The sequence below is a fragment of the Leuciscus leuciscus genome (genome assembly GCF_965113295.1).
Source record: "Leuciscus leuciscus genome assembly, chromosome: 15".
Taxonomy (NCBI): domain Eukaryota; kingdom Metazoa; phylum Chordata; class Actinopteri; order Cypriniformes; family Leuciscidae; genus Leuciscus; species Leuciscus leuciscus.
Window position 1 is genome coordinate 29,908,068 of NC_138739.1, and position 20,226 is coordinate 29,928,293.

Genomic DNA, 20,226 nt, shown 5'->3' on the forward strand with positions numbered 1-20,226 from the left:
TTTTCTTTCTTTCTTATTTTTCTTTTTTAAATTATCTTGTTGTAACCCATTTGGTTTGTGACTTTTAGCACAATGTACTAATTCTGTCATCATTTACTCACCCTCAAGTTGTTCCAAACCTTTATGAATTTCTTTGTTATGTGGAACATAAAAGAAGATATTTTGTTGATCAAATAGTTGACGGCAGCCATTAACTTGATATTTTTCCCTATACTATGGAAGTTGATGGGTGCCGTCAACTGATTGGTTGCCCATATTCTTCAAAATATCGTCTTTTATGTTCAACAGAAGAAGGAAAAGGGATAACAGATTTTTTAATATTTGGGTGAACTATATCCCTTTAAATTTTTATAAAAATAACTATAAATGCGTATATTTCAATTTCAATTTTTTATGCACAATGGCCTATATATTTATTATCCATGCTAAATCCATTTAATAGATGTTTATTTTCTAAAATAGGAAATTGAATACCGTTTTTAATCGATTCATTTGGCCCAAAAAATACATAAAACGGTATTTTTAAATGTCTAGTGCTAAAGCGCCACTAGGGGGCCCCAATGTCCTATATTTTCCCACCATTATTGTGCTTCCATATCGAAACGAATTTACGTCAGGTTAAAGTTTTACATTTTAACTACAGACTTTTTAATGTAAATAAATAGATATTTAAGATATTTAATTTTATAATTCAATTTATCTCATGCATTAAATAATTTAAACATCACACGACTAAAACGTTGGGATCCTTTCAGTCTCATTCAATCGGACCTGTAAAGCTTCCAATCGGCGTTGAGGGACAGTGCAGTCTTGTCTCTACTAGCTCAGAGGGGCTCTGTTTGTTAGACTTGTTCTGACACACCACTGAATGAGACAAAAGCCTGGAGAGTTCAAAGGGGCAAAAGCAGCCTGCCCTGTTACATTAGGCTGTGGAGCTCAGCTCAATGGATCTGATGTGCACTAAATACCGTGCTACACAAGGGGTGGGGTGGATGGAGATAAGTTTTAATGCTGAAATATGAGCAATCGGAACTAAGGCGGATAAATAAGGCACGCCAAGAGGGATTGTCTTTACGCGTGGAGAGGAGTTCAAAAATCAGTTGCACGGACACAACACTGGGAATTGGGATAAAAACGCAGCACGCGCTCCACCGGAGGCTCGTGCTTTCCCCTCGTGGATACTTAAGTTTGCACTCGAAATAGTAATTATATATTTGTGGAATATACGCATTGTGGACTCATTACAAAACAAACGAGGGACAAAATGAGAGTGTTGCATGTGCACCACAATTCCTGGACTCTGTGGACTGTGTTCATGTGTTTTATGAGTGGAGTTCATTCACAAGAAAGACAGTAAGTATGTTTGTAGCGCTATTTTATGGATGATATAAACCGCTTTTTCATTTCAAGCATGCATGTTTTGATAAGACTTCAGTCAGGTGATAACTCACCAGTATGATTCGGATTGTCGCGCGCATGTGGAAATGTTTGTGCATCAACAACAAATAAACTCAGCAGCACAGCTGTTTATGTGTGTGGACGTTACTAACAAATTACAAGTAATCCGTTACAAAAATGTTCATGGTCACCATAGTTGTTACCAAAATTCCATAGTCACATTTACTAGTGTAACACACTGTGGTAAACTAATATGGGATCCTCTTCAAGGAAGCTTTCTTGTACTTACCTAGATACTACAGTTTTGGGTAACTTTTTATTTTACAGTGTCCTTGTTACATAATGTTATATGTACATGCCATAGTAATAACAGTACATTATGCATAATTACATGCAACTAACCCTCAACCAAACCCTAATCCTACCATAAACCTATAGTAAGGACATGTTAATTAATATTACTCGGTACTTAAATATATAATTACACTGTAACACTTGACACCTTAAAATAAAGTGTAACTGAGATTTGTTGTAACAGTAACTGCTGTTTTGATAGAAACTAAGGTTACCATGGGACATTTTTGTCAACTCCCAAGTGGTTCTTTCAAAACAGGTCATAGTTATGTTTCATACATTGCAGGCATTTAAAGTTGGTTATGTCATTGCCTTCATTCCCACTATTAGTATAATTAAGAAGTAATTCACTCCATTATCAGCCTCAATGCTGCTATGTTGTACTGATCTTTACATTAGACCCAATTTATTCTACTCAAATTCTTCTGAGGAACAACCTTTAGAACAAACTTCAGTTCACTTTCCCAAGGCTATATTAGAAGAGTGTGGTCTATATACCTCAAAAAGATTCTTCAATGGTTGAGAAAAGCATATTTATCTTGTCAGGAAACATTTTCATTGTATGGTTCTTGGGTCTATTTGGATAATTGTGATTTTTGCCAAGTTGGTTGTTCATTTTTATTAGTCCTGGAACCAGATTTCTGTTACAATCCCCGTAACTATATAAGTTCTCAGCAACTATCAAGTCCCAAGCATAATTCTAACCCTAAACTTAAGTCAAATGATTGGTTGACAGGAATGTTGTTGGGTTAATTGACCCAGAAACTACAGAAGTCCACAAACTTCTTCATCCTTCATACCAGGGTTGGGCAGAGCTCAGTGCCAGTGTCTGTACCTGTTACATGTGGTTGTGCCAAGTATTTCGAACACCAGAGAAAGAGGTCAATAACCAGCTTGACCTCTTTGACAAAGAGCTACATTCTCTCGAGTCAGCCTGTGGCTGTTCTTTCCCTCAACAAGAGAGTGCTATCATGTAAACACTGAATAGGTCTATGCCCACCGCACACATGAGACCATTGTAAGATAGGAAGGTGAGGATCAAATGCAGTCAATTCCGCATAGATGCCTTGGAGGGGATTTTCTCATGCCTTGAGACTTAAATTGCCTCTGGCCTCGCTGAACCGTAATGCCAATCACCTGATATCTCACACTCAGGCAGGCTATTAAAACTCAAGGACACTGAGTTACTCAGGTTTATATGGGCATGCAATGGGTCAGAGTCACCTTCCAAATGTTTCTCATCATTTAAGGTCACTTGAACCAAATTTGCAGTAGTCTAGACAACTTGGATTCCGAACAGACGAATAACACCTGACGAATTAGGTTAATGTTGCTTAATTGTGTAATAATGTTCCCCTAACCTTTGTCATAGTGTGTGTTTGAGAAAGCCCTATTCGTTTTTATTACATTGACCTTTAAAATAGGATTTGTGAAGCCCTGTGACTTTTTTTCTTTGAGGAAAGGCCTACACACATCAAACATCAAAAGAAATCACCAACAAATGGCCTAATCATTGCAGAGATTGAAACTAATATTTGTCAGGTTGAACTAAAACCAAAAGAAGTACTCCAGTACTGTGAGTGACGCACTCACACTGCTTTCAAAGGCAATTTTTCTATTTAATATATTCTTCTTTAAATAGTCTTTTCTAGCTCAGAATATATACGGCAAAACAAGTGTGTCCGAAATTGCCCCCCATACCCTCATTCACTATTATTAGTCGACTAATATAGTCCACTTAAAGGGTTAGTTCACCCAAAAATTAAAATTATTCCATAATTTACTCACCCTCAAGCCATCCTAGGTGTATATGACATTCTTTTTTCAGCCGAACACATTTTCAGTTATATAAAAAAATATCCTGGCTCTTCCAAGCTTCAAATAGGAGGGAATAATGACTGAGATTTTGAATCCCAAAAAAGCACATTCATCCATCATAAAAGTAATCCATACGACTCCTGGGGGTTAATAAAGGCCTTCTGAAGCGAACCAATGCGTTGTTTTAAGAAAAAATATCCATATTTATAACTTTATAAACTATAATCACTGGCTTCCGGTAACGGCCGTACGCGGAAGAGTGAACTCTAAACTAACCCTTTAAAGAAGTTGAAAATGAGTTGGTGAATTCAGACACAAAGTGCTCCAAAATAGCTTCCGCTTTTGCGTTGTTTGTGCTTTCTGTTTAATAGTAATAAACGCAATGCTCATCTGGTAAGCTCCAATAGTTACGATTAATGAAACTAGAAACTGAGAGGAAAAAAAACACGGAAGTGACTCTTACCGGAAGAGTCCATTCTCTAGCCTCTGACTTTACTGTACATTGTTTGTACATTTTGTTATTGCAGTCCAGTGGGATTGAATGAGTGCACTCTAAGGGGTGAGACACAACCCAGGTCATGGTCCTGCAAGTTCCGTTTGGAGCCCCTTTCCGTCCCTAGTCCCTTATTGTAATTTAAGCCACAAGGCCAATTTGGCAAATAAGGAAACATTTGGCAGACTAAATTGGGCGCCAATGATCGAATATTCACGACGAATATTCACCTTACGGCCTAATTTAATAACGTACTATTGTTCTGAAATTTGTTATTTCGAGATCAGTCATAAGGTTCCGCCATTCTCATAACATCTAACTTGGGCAACAAAGAATCACAAAACACTTGCCAGTTTATGTTTGAACATGATATTTGTTTTATGTTTTCCCAAGTGGTAAGGTTCGGGATGCTTGTTTGTTTGATTTGTGTGCCCTATGATGTGAGATTCAGATGTACGCTCTAGACTAAACAAAGTGTTAGCGTAATTGCTACCTGGAGTCTTGTGATGTAAACACACACAGCCGTTGCTCTGTACTCCCGTCCTTTGATTCACAGGGGTTACCTGATTGCCGCGCCATCTGTGTTCCGCGCCGGTGTGGAAGAGGCCGTGAGCGTGACCATCTTCAATGCAGTAGAAGACACACGAGTGCAACTGCAGCTCAGCGTCAAGGGCGAGATCGTGGCACATAGCCATGGCACTGTACGAGGTGAGAGTTACGTAGGGGAATTTACTTACTTGCTCAATTTAGCATCTAAAAGTAACGTCTGTGGTGCCAAGAGCTTGGGTCTTAAATATGTCATTTAAATTTGAACAACTAAAGTATAGTTTTCACCATGAAAAAACATGCAAACATACCAAGAGCTTCTTTGGCAATATCTTGATGCACCAAAGGTGAATTCCCTTGGTTAAACATCAATACTTAAGCCTCATTTTCATTTGTGAGAAATTATATATGGCACATACTCTACATGAATTAACAAAATTCATAGTTTTTAATGAAGGTTTTGATCAATAAAGCCCCTTATATAGGCTATCACAATAAATTCATGTTTTGATTCAGAAATCTGGGTGCTTGTGCAGGTTTCACTTACATTTTTTTCCTCATTTCAGATAAAGCCACCATCAAAATAAAGGTGAGCAAATCACATCAGCCAATTCTCCTGAGCTTAGTGTGATATTTATCGTATGCTTAATAACCACAATGTTCCCAGGTGCCATCAGATCTTAGAGGCCAGGCACATCTGAAGGTTTGGGGGAACCGTCAGCTCAATGAGGGTGGCTACATCTTTCACAACCACACCACTGTGACGGTGGACAGCAAAGGCTCAACTGTTTTCATCCAGACTGACAAGCCAGTTTATAAGCCCCTGCAGAAAGGTCTCTACATTCACCTAACACAAATGGGTTACTTATGACACTAACTGTGTTTGTAATGCTAAATGTCTCAATGCAGTTGATACTGGCTATGTTCAGATTACTGTCGTACTACATACTATACACTGACTGTATACTTCCTAATACTTTTAAAAATAATATGTGCATATATTATGCTGTGGTAAACAAAACTCTTATGTTTCAAAAACTTGTTCGATAATACTTCCAATACATTCATTAAACTAAAAATGAAAGGATTGAGTGCATTGCATTGTGGGATACAGTATTTTACGAAGTATGGTTTGCTGTATACAGCAGAATTTGAGTGTTTTGTATTTTGTGCATACTAAAAATGCAGCAAAAATAGCATAGAAATTAGCATGCTATTCCAAGTTTGGCCAGTGTCACAAATAGCTTTGAGAAAGAAGCAAGTTGAATTTGAATTAATTGCTGTTTGTTTCTTTCTCTCCCCTCTAGTTCTTATAAATGTGTTTGCTGTCACGCCAAACCTAAGGCCAACCAGTGAAAAGGTAAAGTCCTGAAATTACATGATAAATTACGCTTTGTAGTAGAGGAATATTGTCCTTTTTAGCACTAGCAACATTTATCTAGTGTCTAAAGGCTTATCCTGCAAGCATTTCCAGAAAGGGGCAAAAGGTAGCTTAGCTGTATGCCCCTCATACACAAACAAACATGCAAATTACAGAAACACATTCACCAGAGCCAACTTGAAATCAAGCTTTTTTCCAAAAGCGGCTCCAGCTGTAATGTGTCTTTTTTGAAAATTGCTAAAGGTTGGCCGCTGGTAAAACTTCTCTCAGTTGCAGGATTGATTGAAATCTTGATGGGGCTAATGTAGCTGTAGTTATACATATGTGTTATATGTGTCGTCCTCATCCCTCTAATCATTTCCTTGTTTTGTTTTACAGATTGACGCTTACATAGTGGTGAGTGGAGGCCATGGGGTGGACACTGCTGTGGTTGGAGTGTTTCTTTCCCAGCAGGGTCCATGTTGCACAGCTATAGAGCTTGACAACTGGTCGGCGGTGTTGGGTTCGACCCTGGAGCAGACGCTTGTGGGCGACTAGGGAGATAAAAGGGAGCGAGTCTTCCTGGGGCATTTCCCCCCGCTGCTCTGTGCTTAGCTTCCATCTTTTTCCCACATGCTGCTTGGTCTTTGAAGCGTCTCTGGGGCAAACACTGTTGCTTAGTTCCAGAAAATTCTTCTGAAAGCTGTGCAAATGGCCAAAGGGGGAGCAGAAAAAATGTTTGCTATGTATACGATGCTTCATGTTTATGTTAGTTTGGCACCGTCGGCCTCTGGCTCTCGCTGGAGGAAGTGTCAGTCGGGGTGTGTGTAGTTTTGTCTTGATTGACGGGCTCCTGGAGTGTTGGCCCTTTGAGTCAGGGCAAGGTCAGTTTGTTTAAAAGCATCATTGGATTTGAAACGTGTTTTCCTAAGCTTGTTTCTATGCTGCCTTTTTACGAGTGTAAAGTGGCCTCCAGATTTAAGCCAAGCAAATAAGTAAGAAAAAGACTATTTTAACCTCATAGTGTTGAAGATTACCACTTTGTTTACCCAGGACCCCAGAGGATCCCGCATAGTCCATTGGAAAGATCTGAAGTCTGTTTGTTGTGGTAAGAACTCTTACTGTCTTGTTCCTTTGGCTGTTATCAGGCTGTTGTATTTTGTTATCATGTTGCAATCATTGTCACAATATATAATAAGCTTTGATCGCTATGATATATTTATAGTGCTGATATTTTAACGTCACTATTGTCTCTTAGGAATCGTCAATATGAGCTTTCCACTATCAGACCAACCAGTCTTCGGAGAATGGTTAGTATTCGTGGAGATGCAAGGCCACACGTACAACAAGTCATTTGAGGTGCAAAAGTATGGTAAGCAGTGTTGATCCTTTTACAAGAACAGATTCAGATAATTGTAACACAACATAGTAAATAATCTCTAAAAGATGGAAAATCAATAACATTCTATAAAGCATGAATTCAAAAAATGCTATTATTTGACTAAATTTGCAATTTCAGTCAGAGTAAAATGGATAGAAATTAATGAATATGATTGATTTTGGTCTTCTTCTTGAACAGTCATGCCCAAGTTTGAGCTCATCATTGAGCCCCCTCCCTACATTCGAGACCTCAATTCATGTGAACAGGTCACAGTCAAGGCAAGGTAAGAGGAAGAATCTGCCTGTCATCTTAAACAAGTAATTTTGCAATGACTTCCAATATCTCAATAACCCTGCCATCTCCCAGGTACACCTTTGGAAAGCCAGTGTCAGGCAAATTAACAGTTAATATGACAGTCAATGGAGTAGGCTACTACAGACATGAAGTTGGCCACCCGGTGGTGAAATCAATGGAGGTGAGCGCATAATAAAGTATTTCCCTGATTAAAAGACTAGCATACTTAACTTATTCAAACAGTAAAACTCCTTTGGTTGACCACCTTCAACAGCACAGTTCTGCAAGCATTGCTGCACTGGTCTACCAGTGCCTTGTCCTAAATGCAAGTTGAGGTCATATAGACTGTCGAGCAGTTGTCCACTGTGAAGTCTAAACCAGTGCAAGCTCTGCAAAAGGGCACGTTGCTTGCAGATGTTATCCGCCAAGGTGTACTCCATAGCAACTTCTTGAGATAGCTTCCACTCTTGTGGACTTCATGAACGAGACTGCAAGTCGAGATCAAAAGCATCAGTTAAGACAGGGGCTAGGTAGACCAGTACCTAACCAGCATTAATCAACTTGTTCAAGCTAGTCTTTTAAACGGAGTCCAAAAGACCAAAAGTAGCAACTCTTTGTAACCATTTTCTTTTCTTTACATAGATCAAAGGCTCAGCCACTTTCAGCCTCTGTGTAAAGGACATGATGCCCTTAGAAGTTACAGACCATTTCCGAGGTTCAGTGAACATGTGGGTGACAGTGAGCAGTGTGGACGGTGGGCGGCAGACCATATTTGACGATTCTACACCAGTCCACAAGCAACTCATTGACATCAAGTACTCCAAAGATACTCGCAAGCAGTTCAAACCTGGTCTGCCCTACAAGGGGATGGTGAGAGGAGGATCAGTCTTCTGTTGGAAAGCAGATAATGTTTCCTTTTTATCCTTTTTACTAATCAATCCTAATTTGGAATGATCGTTTTTCACCACTGACCCCAGATTGAGGTGACCTATCCGGACGGGAGCCCAGCGGAAGGAGTGCAAGTGCGGGTTAAGGCCGAACTCACCCTGAAGGACAACGTCTACACTAGCGAACTGGTCTCACGCAATGGCAAAGCCACTTTCGAGATCCCCTCCATCCCCACGGCTGCCCAGTACGTCTGGCTGGAGGTCAGTGGGAGGGATGTGGAGATGTAGCGGAAACTTCTTCTGGGGGTGGTTTAACCTGGTGCAGGGGTAGCCAACCCTGCTCCTGGAGAGCTACCTTACTGCAGACTTTAGTACCAACCCTGCTCCAGGTCACAGGTCTGCCTGTGATTGTCAAGTAATCTTGAACACCTTTAATAGCTGTAGGTGTATTGGATTAGGGTTGAAGCTAAACTCTGCAGGTTGTTAGGGTTGGCTACCCCTGACCTAGTGATTGCTTAATTATGATTTGATAGTACTAACCCTGAAAAGTTGTAGGTTCAAACCCTGCAAAGGGTGATGCATGACTAGTACCATTGTTCAGGAAGGTTGCTCAAGTGCCAATGGGCTCTCTAATGTCACTTTCACACTAGATGTTTTGGTCTAAACTGGGTTTTATTTACCATAAAGGTTTGTTTGATCAGTGAGAAGGCCGTCTTACAGGTAAATACAAAAGATCCATACTTGGATCAGTGTAAATCTATCAGGGTCTGTAGTTTGGTGCCTGTGAACCACAGTATGGTTAGTGGTTGATAAGAAGGCTATCTGAAAGAGAACTACTATTGATTGTTTATTTTGCATAGCTGTTCACCAAAAGTTTGATAGAAACACCAAATAGAGTCCAAATGAAACTCACAGTGCCTACATTTCTAACTTCATTTGAATTTCTTCTCTCTTTGATTGCAGTCAAAAGTGACAGCCATTGATGGCAGGCCTGCAGGAGACCAGTATCTCCCCAACTATCTGTCCATCAGTAGCTGGTATTCTCCGAGCAAGTGCCACATCCAGCTTCTAAGTCCCCATGCTCCTCTTATGGTAAGAGACATTGCCAGTATCATTAGTGGTGATTGCTAAGATATACAAAAGTATTTTTTAAGTTTAAACAACCTTTAATCATGTGTCTAGATTGGAAAAGAAGCAGAGATCACCTTGAAGTCCACCTGTCCCTGTAACTTCACCTTGCACTATGAGATCGCCTCTCGTGGGAATATCGTGCAGTCTGGTCAGAGGCATACCAAGAGCATGGCCAATCGTGAAAAGAGAGCTACCATCACATTTGACACGAACATTCACACCACTGCCAAACCACCACAAGACACAGGTCAGTTTTATTGCAATAACTGCAGTAAGCCTTTGTTCAGTTTATTAACTTAATAATAGGCCTTTTTGTCCTTAAAGGGATACTTCAGGATTTAGCATTAAGCTTTGTATTAGTAGAAAATCTGTAGTATTTTCGAATTACCGTGCTTTCCACCCTCATATCCCCCTGAGATGAGAGATTTATGTATGTATTTTTTGTCTGGAAAAAATCCTCCGATGACGCAAAAATCGTCATTTTGCGTCATCGGAGGATTTTTTGGCCGGAGGCTAAAGACTACAGCCAGTAGGAGGGGCTGTCCCGCATGTTCTCAACCCGCCCATAGAGGGTGGGATCTCACTCACAGAATGTACACATAGTATCAGCTGTCTTTCTTTGGAAGCTAAGCTAGCAGGTCTTGTTCTGTGGAGAAAGCTGAGAAGTAGGAGAAAGCTGAGTAGTAGGGGTTACCATTCTCTTTTTCCCAAACATGTCCGGCTGTCGAGATCGTCCAAAATGTCCGGGCTTTTGCTTTCTGCAGTCGCCATTCATTGTGTACATGCACACCTTTTGTTTCAATCTAACTTTTATTGGTGAATCTGAATGTAGTGTTTACATGAACGCTAAACAAGTGATCGGTCGATGTGCGTTTTAACATTGCTGAGAAAATTCCCGCTCATCCGTGAGAGATATGAGATCGGTGCGTCTCAGTAATCACGCCACCGGCCTCGCGCGGGCCCCTCAGCGTTGTCCTGCTCGCCACAGTAAACATAATGAATGGCGACTGTAGAACGCAAAAGCCGAATCCCGGACATATTGGGCGATCTCGAAATCCCGGGCAGACTCGTCACGGAGACTCACTAGTAGCCTAGCCTTGTTGTTTCTTACCGGTAGGCGTGGCTTGGGAGTTGCCTCCTAGGGCAGCGAAGCAAGTATATTCTGGGAGTTGTTGTCTTTCATCCACATAAGCCAAAAATACATTTTCTGGCTTTTCTCAGTCTAGAAAGCTCCAAATTCAAAAATAATTTCACATTTCTTCTACATAAATGACCTATTTTAAATACACATTCATCTTTACAGAGGTGAAGTATCCCTTTAAAAATAAAATCGGTGTCATTTCTATCACATGTAAAGTTATGTATTGTATTTGATAACATTCTGTAATTGATTTTGGTCACTCTTTTAAAGATAATTCCATAGCTAAAATTGTATGTATGAATTTATATATGTATACATTTTATGCAAATAAAATTAAATAATATTTCTACATTTTTGCATAAAGTTGAAAACGACAAACAAAAATATTCTGTTCACATGTGATTTTTACGTTTATTTGACAATCATAGTTTTTGAAAAATGTATTTATATCATTTTCACCCAGTATGTTTGAAATGATGTATTTCACCTTTTTAGATTTTCTTCATTTTTAACATGTTATTGATCATTTTATAATGGACTGTTATTTCCATTTCTGTTACTTTCTGTTTTCTGTTCTGTGTACTAAGAATTATGCTGCATATTTTCATAACAAAATGTTTTGGAACATGAATTAATCAATTAATGAAGCTTACTAATAGCTCATAAAGGCACTATTCTTCCTCTTTTTTTTTTCCTCCCCATTTTTTTCTGTCCATCTTTATGTCCTCTGTCTGCCCAGACTCTGGTGTGTCCTCTTCTCAGGCGGAAACAGACAGCTGCGTGTCGGTTCTGCATTTCAATGTGACTCCTGCCATGGCCCCTCTCAGTCGCCTACTGGTCTACTATGTTCGGGAAAATGGAGAGGGTGTGAGTGACAGTCTGCAACTTCCTGTGCAGCCCCGCTTCGAAAATGAGGTGGGTTGAGTTGCTCACTAATTGTTATTCTGGCGTATAATTGATTAAAGGGATGGTTCACCAAAAAAGTTCTGTCATTACAGTATTTACCCACTCCCATATCGTTCCAAACTCGTATGACTTTCTTGTCTTTAGGTCTCTTTGTCTTTGTCCACAAATGAGTCGATGCCGGGCAGTCCGATCAGTCTGAAGGTCAGAGCAGAGAGTGGCTCATGTGTATGTGTAGCTTCTGTGGACAAAAGCATGTATCTTCTCAAACCAGGCTTCCAGCTCACACCTGAGAAGGTCAGTCCTCATCTGAACCTTCATATATACCACCAATAGCTCGGAAGTTGTCTTAACTGGGTTTGGTTTGAAGGTGTTCAAGGAACTGGCTGACTTTGATGTATCTGATGCCTTTGGGATACCCAAAGATGAGGGACATTTTTGGTGGCCAGGCTTGTCGTCGCGAAGACGACGCTCCTCTGTGTTTCCATGGCACTGGGACATCACTAAAGATGCCCGTTTTGCTTTTACGGTGAGGACATCACTGTTTTAGAAAATATAAACCTCTAGTTTAGATATCAGATGCTAATATATCCATGTAACTGTGTTGTAGGAGACGGGGCTGGTGGTGATGACAGATATGGTGAGTCTCAATCACAGGCAGAGTGGAGGGATGTATACAGACGAGGCCGTACCTGCTTTCCAACCGCACACCTCCACCCTGGTGGCAGCTATGCACTCCCGATCTGGGACACGGTACACATGCTCACAGTGTCTGAAATTATAAGGTTAATCTCACATTCCATTGTCTCTAAGTTCAGTAAGAGAATTGTTTCTTATGTCAGTGTGTGTTTTTCAGGGCAGAGAACCGCAGACGTACATTCTTCCCAGAAACATGGATATGGCATTGCTTTAACATCAGGTAGTGAAATATTACTTTAACTCGCATTTTTAGATTTTAGATGCATGCAGAAACATACTGAGTACAATACAATTACAAAATGTGGGGTTAATAAGATGTTTTTAAAGGTGCATTAAGCAACTTTTCATGTTAAAAATACCCGTTTTCTAACCCATACATGCTTAAACAATTGCCTGATGGGCTGAATGAGCCCTTCTCTGATCACTGAGATTGTCTCTATAATCCTGTAAAGTAAAATAAATAAGAGGGATTCGGGCCGGAATTTTAGACTGGGCGTGACGTCATGCGCGTTCACGGCACGCTCACCTGGCTGTCTGGCAGGTTTGTGTATTCGCCGCCATTCTCCGTAGAAGATGGATTCTAAGAGACCGGCTTGTAGTTCATTTCAAACACCAACGCAAACTCCACGTAAGATAAAAAAAAGAAAACTTTTGTCCGTGAGCGTGCACACTTCTGGCTGCAGTTTCGCTTGCCGCCAGAGGGGGCGTAGTTCTGCAAAAACTCAGAGACTTGCGCAATGCACCTTTAAAGAGATAAATTATTTTGTTCAGCAAGGATTCTTTAAATTGATCAAAAGTGACAGTAAAGACATTATGTTCCAAATGACTTCTATTTCAAATAAATGCTGGTATTTTAAGCTTTCTATTCATAAAAGAATCCTTAAAAACAAAACAAAAAAACATTATGGTTTCCACAAAAATATTAAAATCATTTGCTCTCACCCTCATGTGGTTTCAAACCCGCAAGACTTTCGTTCATCTACGAAACACAAATGAAGATATTTTAAAGGAAATATGAGAGCTTTCTGTCCCTCCATTAAAAATCCACACAACTACCACTTTGAGTGATCATAAAACTAATCCATATGAATCGAGCGGTTTAGTCCAAATTTTCTGAAGAGACACGATCGCTTTATATGATGAACAGATTTAATTTAGGATTTTATTCACATATAAACATTCATCAACTCACACATAAGTTGTGGTAAATGGAAGCTCAATCATGCTTGCTTGACGTGCGAGAACCAATGAGGTTCATTCTCGCGTTACGCAGCACGTTTGAGTTTCTGCAGGAACCAATGAGGTTTGTTCTCGCATTTCAAACTTATATGATTGAGCTTCTGTTTATGTTCGTTGATCAATGTTATTATGTGAATAAAGACTAAATTCAATCATATAAAACAATAAAGTCTCTTCTGAATGATTGGACTAAACCTCTCGATTCGTATGAATTAGTTTGACGATCTCTTTATTAACTCTTTTATAAATGTAATATTTTCAGATTAACGCGTTAAAAAGAGAGAGCGGCCAACCAAGGATGGTCTGAATGTAGGCCTTTTCTTAAAGTTGCGCTCACCACAGCATGCTTCTCTTTGGGAAGCCAATTGGTGCGATACATGAGACCCACAGGATGCTCATATACACACATATATATATATATATATACATACTTTTTACTAATTGTAACTTTTATTTACAGCAGTGCTACTGGGGAGGCTGAGTTACGTTTGGATGTCCCCGATTCCATCACCACATGGGTGACGAGGGCTATTGGTCTGTCTGCGGAGAAGGGTCTGGGTCTGGCTCAGACTGCTGAACTGCGCACATTTAAGCCCTTCTTCATCGACTTCACCCTGCCGTACAGCGTTGTCCGTGGTGAACAAACCAAAGTCCCACTGACAGTGTATAACTACCTTCCTACATGTGCTGAGGTATGTGTGCGCGCGCATGTGTTTTTACACAGATCTTGTTAAAACTGATCAATATTTGTCACAATCAGATAACAGAAAAAGATAAAAGTTTCATTGAAGTTTCATAGAGAATTGGGGCCACTAAGGAACCACCCAACACACTCTAGCAACCATAAAACAACAACTCAGAACATCTTAGCAACTGAATAGCAACACTTTGGCATCATGGCAACAAGTTTTGCACAGACAAGCACCATTTACAAGACACTTACATGACTTTGATACACTACCATGGTTTCTGCCTTCATATCATGTGGATTCAAATATTATTTAGTGTCAGCTTATTTTTGACTTGAGGTATGTGCAGAGAAAAGATTTGCAGCAGTTTTTGGCGCTGAGGGGTTTAGAGTTGAATCCTTGAGGAACGATGGGAGGCCATGAGTTAGGCAGCATGGAAAATGTGCAATGCACCTCAAAAATTCCCTAGAATCCTTTAGGAGCCCTTGGGAGTTCATGCCATATTTTTTCAAAATGCAGGCAGCATGTGTTTGTGCAATACCGCGAAACTCCATGAATTAATTGTATGCTCATTCTCCGTAGGTCCATGTGACGGTGTCGGTGCCCAAAGGGATCAAGTTTGTGGGTCACCCAGGGAAACACCATCTTACCCGGAAAAAGTGTGTGGCGCCTGGGGAGGCCACGCCCACTTTTATAGTTCTGCTCTTTTCTGAACTGATATCCGCCAACATCACAGGTTAGTCCATTAAATACTTCAACAATGCCCCTACAGGTGGGTAAATCAACTCCTTTACAGAAACAGCGAACTAAATCAGAACAAATACGTGAGGTGCATCTTGGGATAATTTTTTAAAACGTATTAAAGGAGTTAACCTGTATGCTGGACATGTTTCTGCCTTCATATCATGTGGGTTTGAAGCCCTTAGACCAAAAGACATTTCGGATCATCACTTTTTACTGGTAGTGTGTAAATCTTGGGCTTACTACGCGTTTGACAAGAGTTGTGTATTTATTCTCACTGTAGTTTACAGAAGGTTTATTATTACAAGACATTGCAAACATTCTTGGGAATATTAATCAATCGTTGTAACTTTCTGACTCTTTGGCTTGTTTCAGCCTGCAATTTTTTTAATGTAGTGCCATTTCATCCTTAGCAAAGCACAGTTGCCAAATAAATCCTTTGCCATTGACTTATGTAATGACCCGTGCTGGAGAATAGCTATGTTCTTTTTGAGCTATCAGATGAGGAAAAGTACATAAGGGCATAGTGGTGGGGGTCTTTTCCATCCATCTCTATGGTGTGTCAATGAATTTGTAGGTCAGTGCTAGCCAATGCCCCCCCCCATGGCTCTGTCCTAGTCCCCCTGGCTCCAAGTCCTTCCTTCTCACTACACACATACAAAGGGGCTTTGCTGGCAAGCAGCCATTCTGCTGCAAAGCCATGTGTGTATCCTATTATCCCCAGGCCATCAGGGTCTCGGAAGACATTACGGGTTTGTTAAAAAAAAGGGAAGAAAGCATGCTGCCAGAAGTCTCACATGTGTGCACTTGTATACATATTAGTGCATGTATACTTTTCCAAACAGCAACGTTTCCCCTCTTATGCACCCACAATGCAAATAAAGCATTTTCGTCATTGAGTTGTTCTCTGTCATTTCCCATATTTGTTTCCATGGCAGCTCGTGCCGTGGCCTACAGTGAGCCAAGTTGTTGCTCTGATGGGTTGCAGTCCAGCAAAGCAGGCAAAGTGGGTGAGGAACAGGAGGACAGGAGAAGCCCAGCAGGCATGGACTATGTTCGCAGGAGCGTGTTGGTAGAGGTGGGGACCCTGAGTCTTATTGTCACTATATGTTGTGTTGCAAACAGGTGTTTTAGTGAGTGTTATATACCTCTTCTGGTACTTTTTGAATGTACTGATTGATTGGACGAGCACAGTATAATTTGCACTGGAGATCTCTTATCTCGTTTTTGCGGTGTTCCTGACCAGAGTATGTGAGCGGTACAAAGTTTAAAAAGGAGTGAGCAGAGTTGTGTGATTTTTTTTGCTTGGAGCACAGTGTTTTTTTTGTTTGTATTTTGCTTAAATATCCCTCTCTTCTTGTTTTTCCGTAGCCTGAAGGTTTGCCTAGAGAATACACGTACAGCGTCTTTTTCTGTCCAAATGGTAAACAAGTGTTTCATGTTCTTTATTAACTCTTTAATTTGTTCACACTGATAGTGTTAGTTACTTGCTTCAAAAATGGGAAATTTATTCTCAAATATTTCTACCCTCACATTTCACAGAACGAATCCACATCTCCACACCCAACAAGTACGAGTATCAATACGTGAAGAAGCCAGCCAAAGTTGTACACGTTCAAGTGGCCATCAAAAGTCATAATGACGCCCACATTGCCCTCTCACCAAGCGCACATGACAGTACGGAAATGGTGGAGATTGTGCTGGGTGGAAGGCAAAACTCGCGCTCCTGGATCTCACAGGGTAAGATGGGAGAGCCTGTAGCCAGCGCCCCAACGCCAGCAATCCTATCCTGGGATGAATTCCGAAGCTTTTGGATCAGCTGGAGAGGAGGGGGGGTGCAGGTAAATTTAAAGCATTAGGAGTTGCAGTTTTTGATTTGATGGCTACCATTTAGAGGGTAGTTCAGGATGTGACTTTAGGCCAAATTATAGGAGGTTATAAGCAGATTTACAAATTACCTGATTTTATGACCACAAGGGGTCGCTTCCATCAAATTGAGCAAGTATGTTCAGATCATGGCGATAAGTGGCGCTTACCAAGTTTTGCTTTGGTACGAAAAAGTTTTGGACCATTACACACATCCAGTTGACTTTGTTAGAACATAATTCAGTAACAGTTATGATTATCATAAATCCATTTTGTACATTTTGTCAGGCTTGTTCATTTGGTAAATTTCTGAGATGAAAGTGAAAATTGGATGGAGGGGCTACAATTCTAGCTTGTTACTAAAAAAGTACACCATTTTCAGAACCGCTCCGCTACTGTCATGGAGAATAACATTTTTTAGTGGTGTTAGTAGTGTTTCTGTTTGTTTTGTTGAGCTCCCTAGCACTGCATTGCATACTAATGAGGTCATATTCTACTGGCTAATGTCACTGCAAAGACGCTGTGATTTATGACCACTGCCTAGCTCTTACTGGCACAAAAAGATTCAGATCCGACACTGAAGTTACTCTGCTTCACTTGTACATTACTTGCACATAGCAGGGGGCTATATTTGTTTTGATATTGTGAGCTATTTTCAGTGTAGCATAAGTCATATTCCATTTTAGATGGTCTAATATTTAATGACAAACTCTTTTCAATACCAAGGTAGTCTGTTTATGGGAGATTCCAAACTGGGTCTATGTAGGCTTAAGGTGATTTGGGTAGCTATTGCCAAGGCTTGGCAATTGTTTTTTATGAGCTCCATGTGCCTGTTAAATGCAGTGTTCATCAAACTGCTTTTTGAGTAGAACTTAATTGGTTTCCATGTTATTATTGAATTAAAGTGTAGTCATACTTGCTTAGTTTCCTCTGAATGAACGCAAACAAATCTCCACCACGTCATGCGCAGAGCAATTCATTGTTTTGTAAGGGTGTTTCCGAAAATGTTTATTTTCACAAGATTTAGACGCAAACACAACCCCCCTGCACAGCGCTTCTCAGTTTGGATTCGGCCTTTAGCTAGCTGGTGCCCAAAACCCTTTTGAAACTATTGAAAAAAGACCAGAACAGCTTGGCCTAGCTTGGTGATCAGCTAATACCTGTAACTATAGTCTGGTTTCATAATCTTTCTTGTAATAGGTTGGCCATGGCCTAGAGCCCTCCAGTGAGACTCTGATCATGCAGTGGGCTGGACCACTCCCTGCTCATGTGCGGCATATTGGCTTCTCCACTGGTTGGGGTTCCGTAGGTGAGTTTAGGATCTGGCGCAAAGAAGATGCAGACGAGAACCACAATGAGGCCTTCACTCTAGGAGTCCCACACAACGTGGTGCCAGGCTCAGAGAGAGCCACCGCCGCCATGATTGGTGAGGAGGAATTCTTAGTGTATCCAACCAACAGAACACACCAAAACTTCACATTAAAGTTTGTTAGGTGGCATGTATAATTACTGTAGTGACAATCTTTTGTGTCCTAGGTGATGTTATGGGGCCCACCCTCAATAACCTTGACAAGCTCCTCCGACTTCCCTTTGGTTGTGGGGAGCAGAACATGATCCACTTCGCTCCCAATGTCTTTGTGCTCAAGTACCTTCAGAAAACTCATCAGCTTAGCCCAGAGGTGGAGGCAGAGGCCACCGACTACCTACTGCAAGGTACAAGGCAGAACATGCCTTCATTCTTAAATGCGTCTTCTTGATTATTAATCTTCTGAAGAATTATTTAAAAGTGATTGAAGATCTGTGCAAACGCAGTGCAAACAATGCCTTGGGTCTTCCAATGTACCTGGCAGGTTATCAGAGGCAACTGACATACAAGAGGCAGGATGGTTCCTACAGTGCCTTTGGGGAAAGAGATTCCTCCGGAAGCATGTGGTAAGCTTCTACTGTGTGAAGTCTGTACATGCCATGTCTGCTAAGAAGTTGGCTTTAATTACAATAGCGTAAGCCATTGGTTCTAGTATGTCCTTTATATAACCCCTCATCTCCAGTAAGAGAAAGGTGAACTTCACAAACATTCCATGTTTAATTATTTTTTCATTTATTGACACCACTCTACTCTGATTTATGGAAAGCTAAACCTCAGATTGAAAGTATATGATGTTTGTGTTCCCTAAAAACACAAAGAAATGCATTGTCCTCATGATATATATTTGTTTAGCACAAAAATTGAAGTGATTCATTTAAGAATGGTTGTCTGACTTTTAATAGAGCCATGGATTGTAAAATTTCGAGCTGACTGTACCCTGGAGCCTTATTAACAAACTACTAATAAGCTCCCTGACTCCAGTCACTGGAGTACAGATTTATTGGTTGTTTTGGGGAATTTCTTCCCGTGGTCTAGAACAGCCATAATTAACTATGCCCTCTGTGAGGTCAAAACCCCCTACCCCCACTATATTGCCTGCTACACCGTCGGACACACAGGAGCCCGAGTTACAGGAAAATGAAGTTAGCCATAGCCATTGGAGTCACTAAAAGTAGGGAACATGCCTGATACCTGTACCCCCTTTTCTTGTATAAACTTGCATGACTACTAGCCAACTAGTCCATTTTAACTAGTCATCTAGAAACGTACTTGACTGGCCTCCAGCATAATGTTTATATTGTAAATTATCCACCATACTCCTTGTAACCACAGCAGTTTTAGCTGTTTTTGGCCAATTCAATTATGCATTGACATAGCGTGTGTGAGTGGAGAAAATGTCCATGCAGGTGAGAAACAAATTTAGGTAAGAATGAATTGAGAAACCCTGACATCACTGAGAGTTTGAGTTGCATCACTGCTTTAAGTTTTGATTTGATGGGGGATTCCATTTTAAAGCTGTTGGGGCATGATCCAATGGGAATGTCAAACCCTCTCTAACATTGTACATTCGTCTGAGACTGTTTACAAGTCCGAAACAACCCCGCTTTTGTTTCTGGTCCCGTTTCAGCTATTAGCACAGATCATTTATTGCCAGGTGAACAGCAGCTCCAGAGCTGGGCTAATATGTCCCAGCTTGGGCTGAATGATAGGACAGGAAATTGTGGTTCCTAATGAAAAGATTGGCCATAATGGTGCAGCAAGTATTTAATGTCCCCATCAGCGCCTTGGTGCCCTAGTAATGCCAAGGCCTTCAAACCTAATCTGCTTCAATGGAAAGAGCAGCTAATGTTCTGGAACACAGTGGAACATTTTATTTATAAATGCCTCTTCAGCTTTAGCAGAGTTTCGTAATGTGTGTGG

At 40.6% G+C, this 20,226-nt stretch overlaps 1 protein-coding gene across 2 annotated transcripts in view; it reads left to right on the plus strand.

Annotated features, from left to right (window-relative positions):
- The first annotated feature begins 845 nt into the window (after positions 1-845).
- Positions 846-20,226, plus strand: part of cpamd8 (C3 and PZP like alpha-2-macroglobulin domain containing 8) — a 39,661-nt gene continuing 20,280 nt past the window's right edge. The window contains exons 1-27 of one of the 2 annotated variants that reach the window (XM_082137616.1): positions 846-1,353; positions 4,620-4,771; positions 5,176-5,198; positions 5,277-5,442; positions 5,917-5,969; positions 6,369-6,386; positions 7,023-7,077; positions 7,228-7,341; positions 7,549-7,633; positions 7,717-7,825; positions 8,287-8,514; positions 8,622-8,792; positions 9,495-9,623; positions 9,714-9,909; positions 11,543-11,718; positions 11,854-12,003; positions 12,077-12,235; positions 12,317-12,459; positions 12,563-12,625; positions 14,105-14,336; positions 14,916-15,069; positions 16,013-16,152; positions 16,446-16,497; positions 16,617-16,915; positions 18,141-18,366; positions 18,477-18,653; positions 18,791-18,872. In XM_082137616.1, coding sequence (XP_081993742.1) covers positions 1,265-1,353; positions 4,620-4,771; positions 5,176-5,198; positions 5,277-5,442; positions 5,917-5,969; positions 6,369-6,386; positions 7,023-7,077; positions 7,228-7,341; positions 7,549-7,633; positions 7,717-7,825; positions 8,287-8,514; positions 8,622-8,792; positions 9,495-9,623; positions 9,714-9,909; positions 11,543-11,718; positions 11,854-12,003; positions 12,077-12,235; positions 12,317-12,459; positions 12,563-12,625; positions 14,105-14,336; positions 14,916-15,069; positions 16,013-16,152; positions 16,446-16,497; positions 16,617-16,915; positions 18,141-18,366; positions 18,477-18,653; positions 18,791-18,872 — 3,641 coding nt within the window. In that variant the 5' untranslated portion in view covers positions 846-1,264. The remainder of the gene's footprint in view (positions 1,354-4,619; positions 4,772-5,175; positions 5,199-5,276; positions 5,443-5,916; positions 5,970-6,368; positions 6,387-7,022; positions 7,078-7,227; positions 7,342-7,548; positions 7,634-7,716; positions 7,826-8,286; positions 8,515-8,621; positions 8,793-9,494; positions 9,624-9,713; positions 9,910-11,542; positions 11,719-11,853; positions 12,004-12,076; positions 12,236-12,316; positions 12,460-12,562; positions 12,626-14,104; positions 14,337-14,915; positions 15,070-16,012; positions 16,153-16,445; positions 16,498-16,616; positions 16,916-18,140; positions 18,367-18,476; positions 18,654-18,790; positions 18,873-20,226) is intronic. The other variant, XM_082137617.1, reaches the window with a different exon arrangement.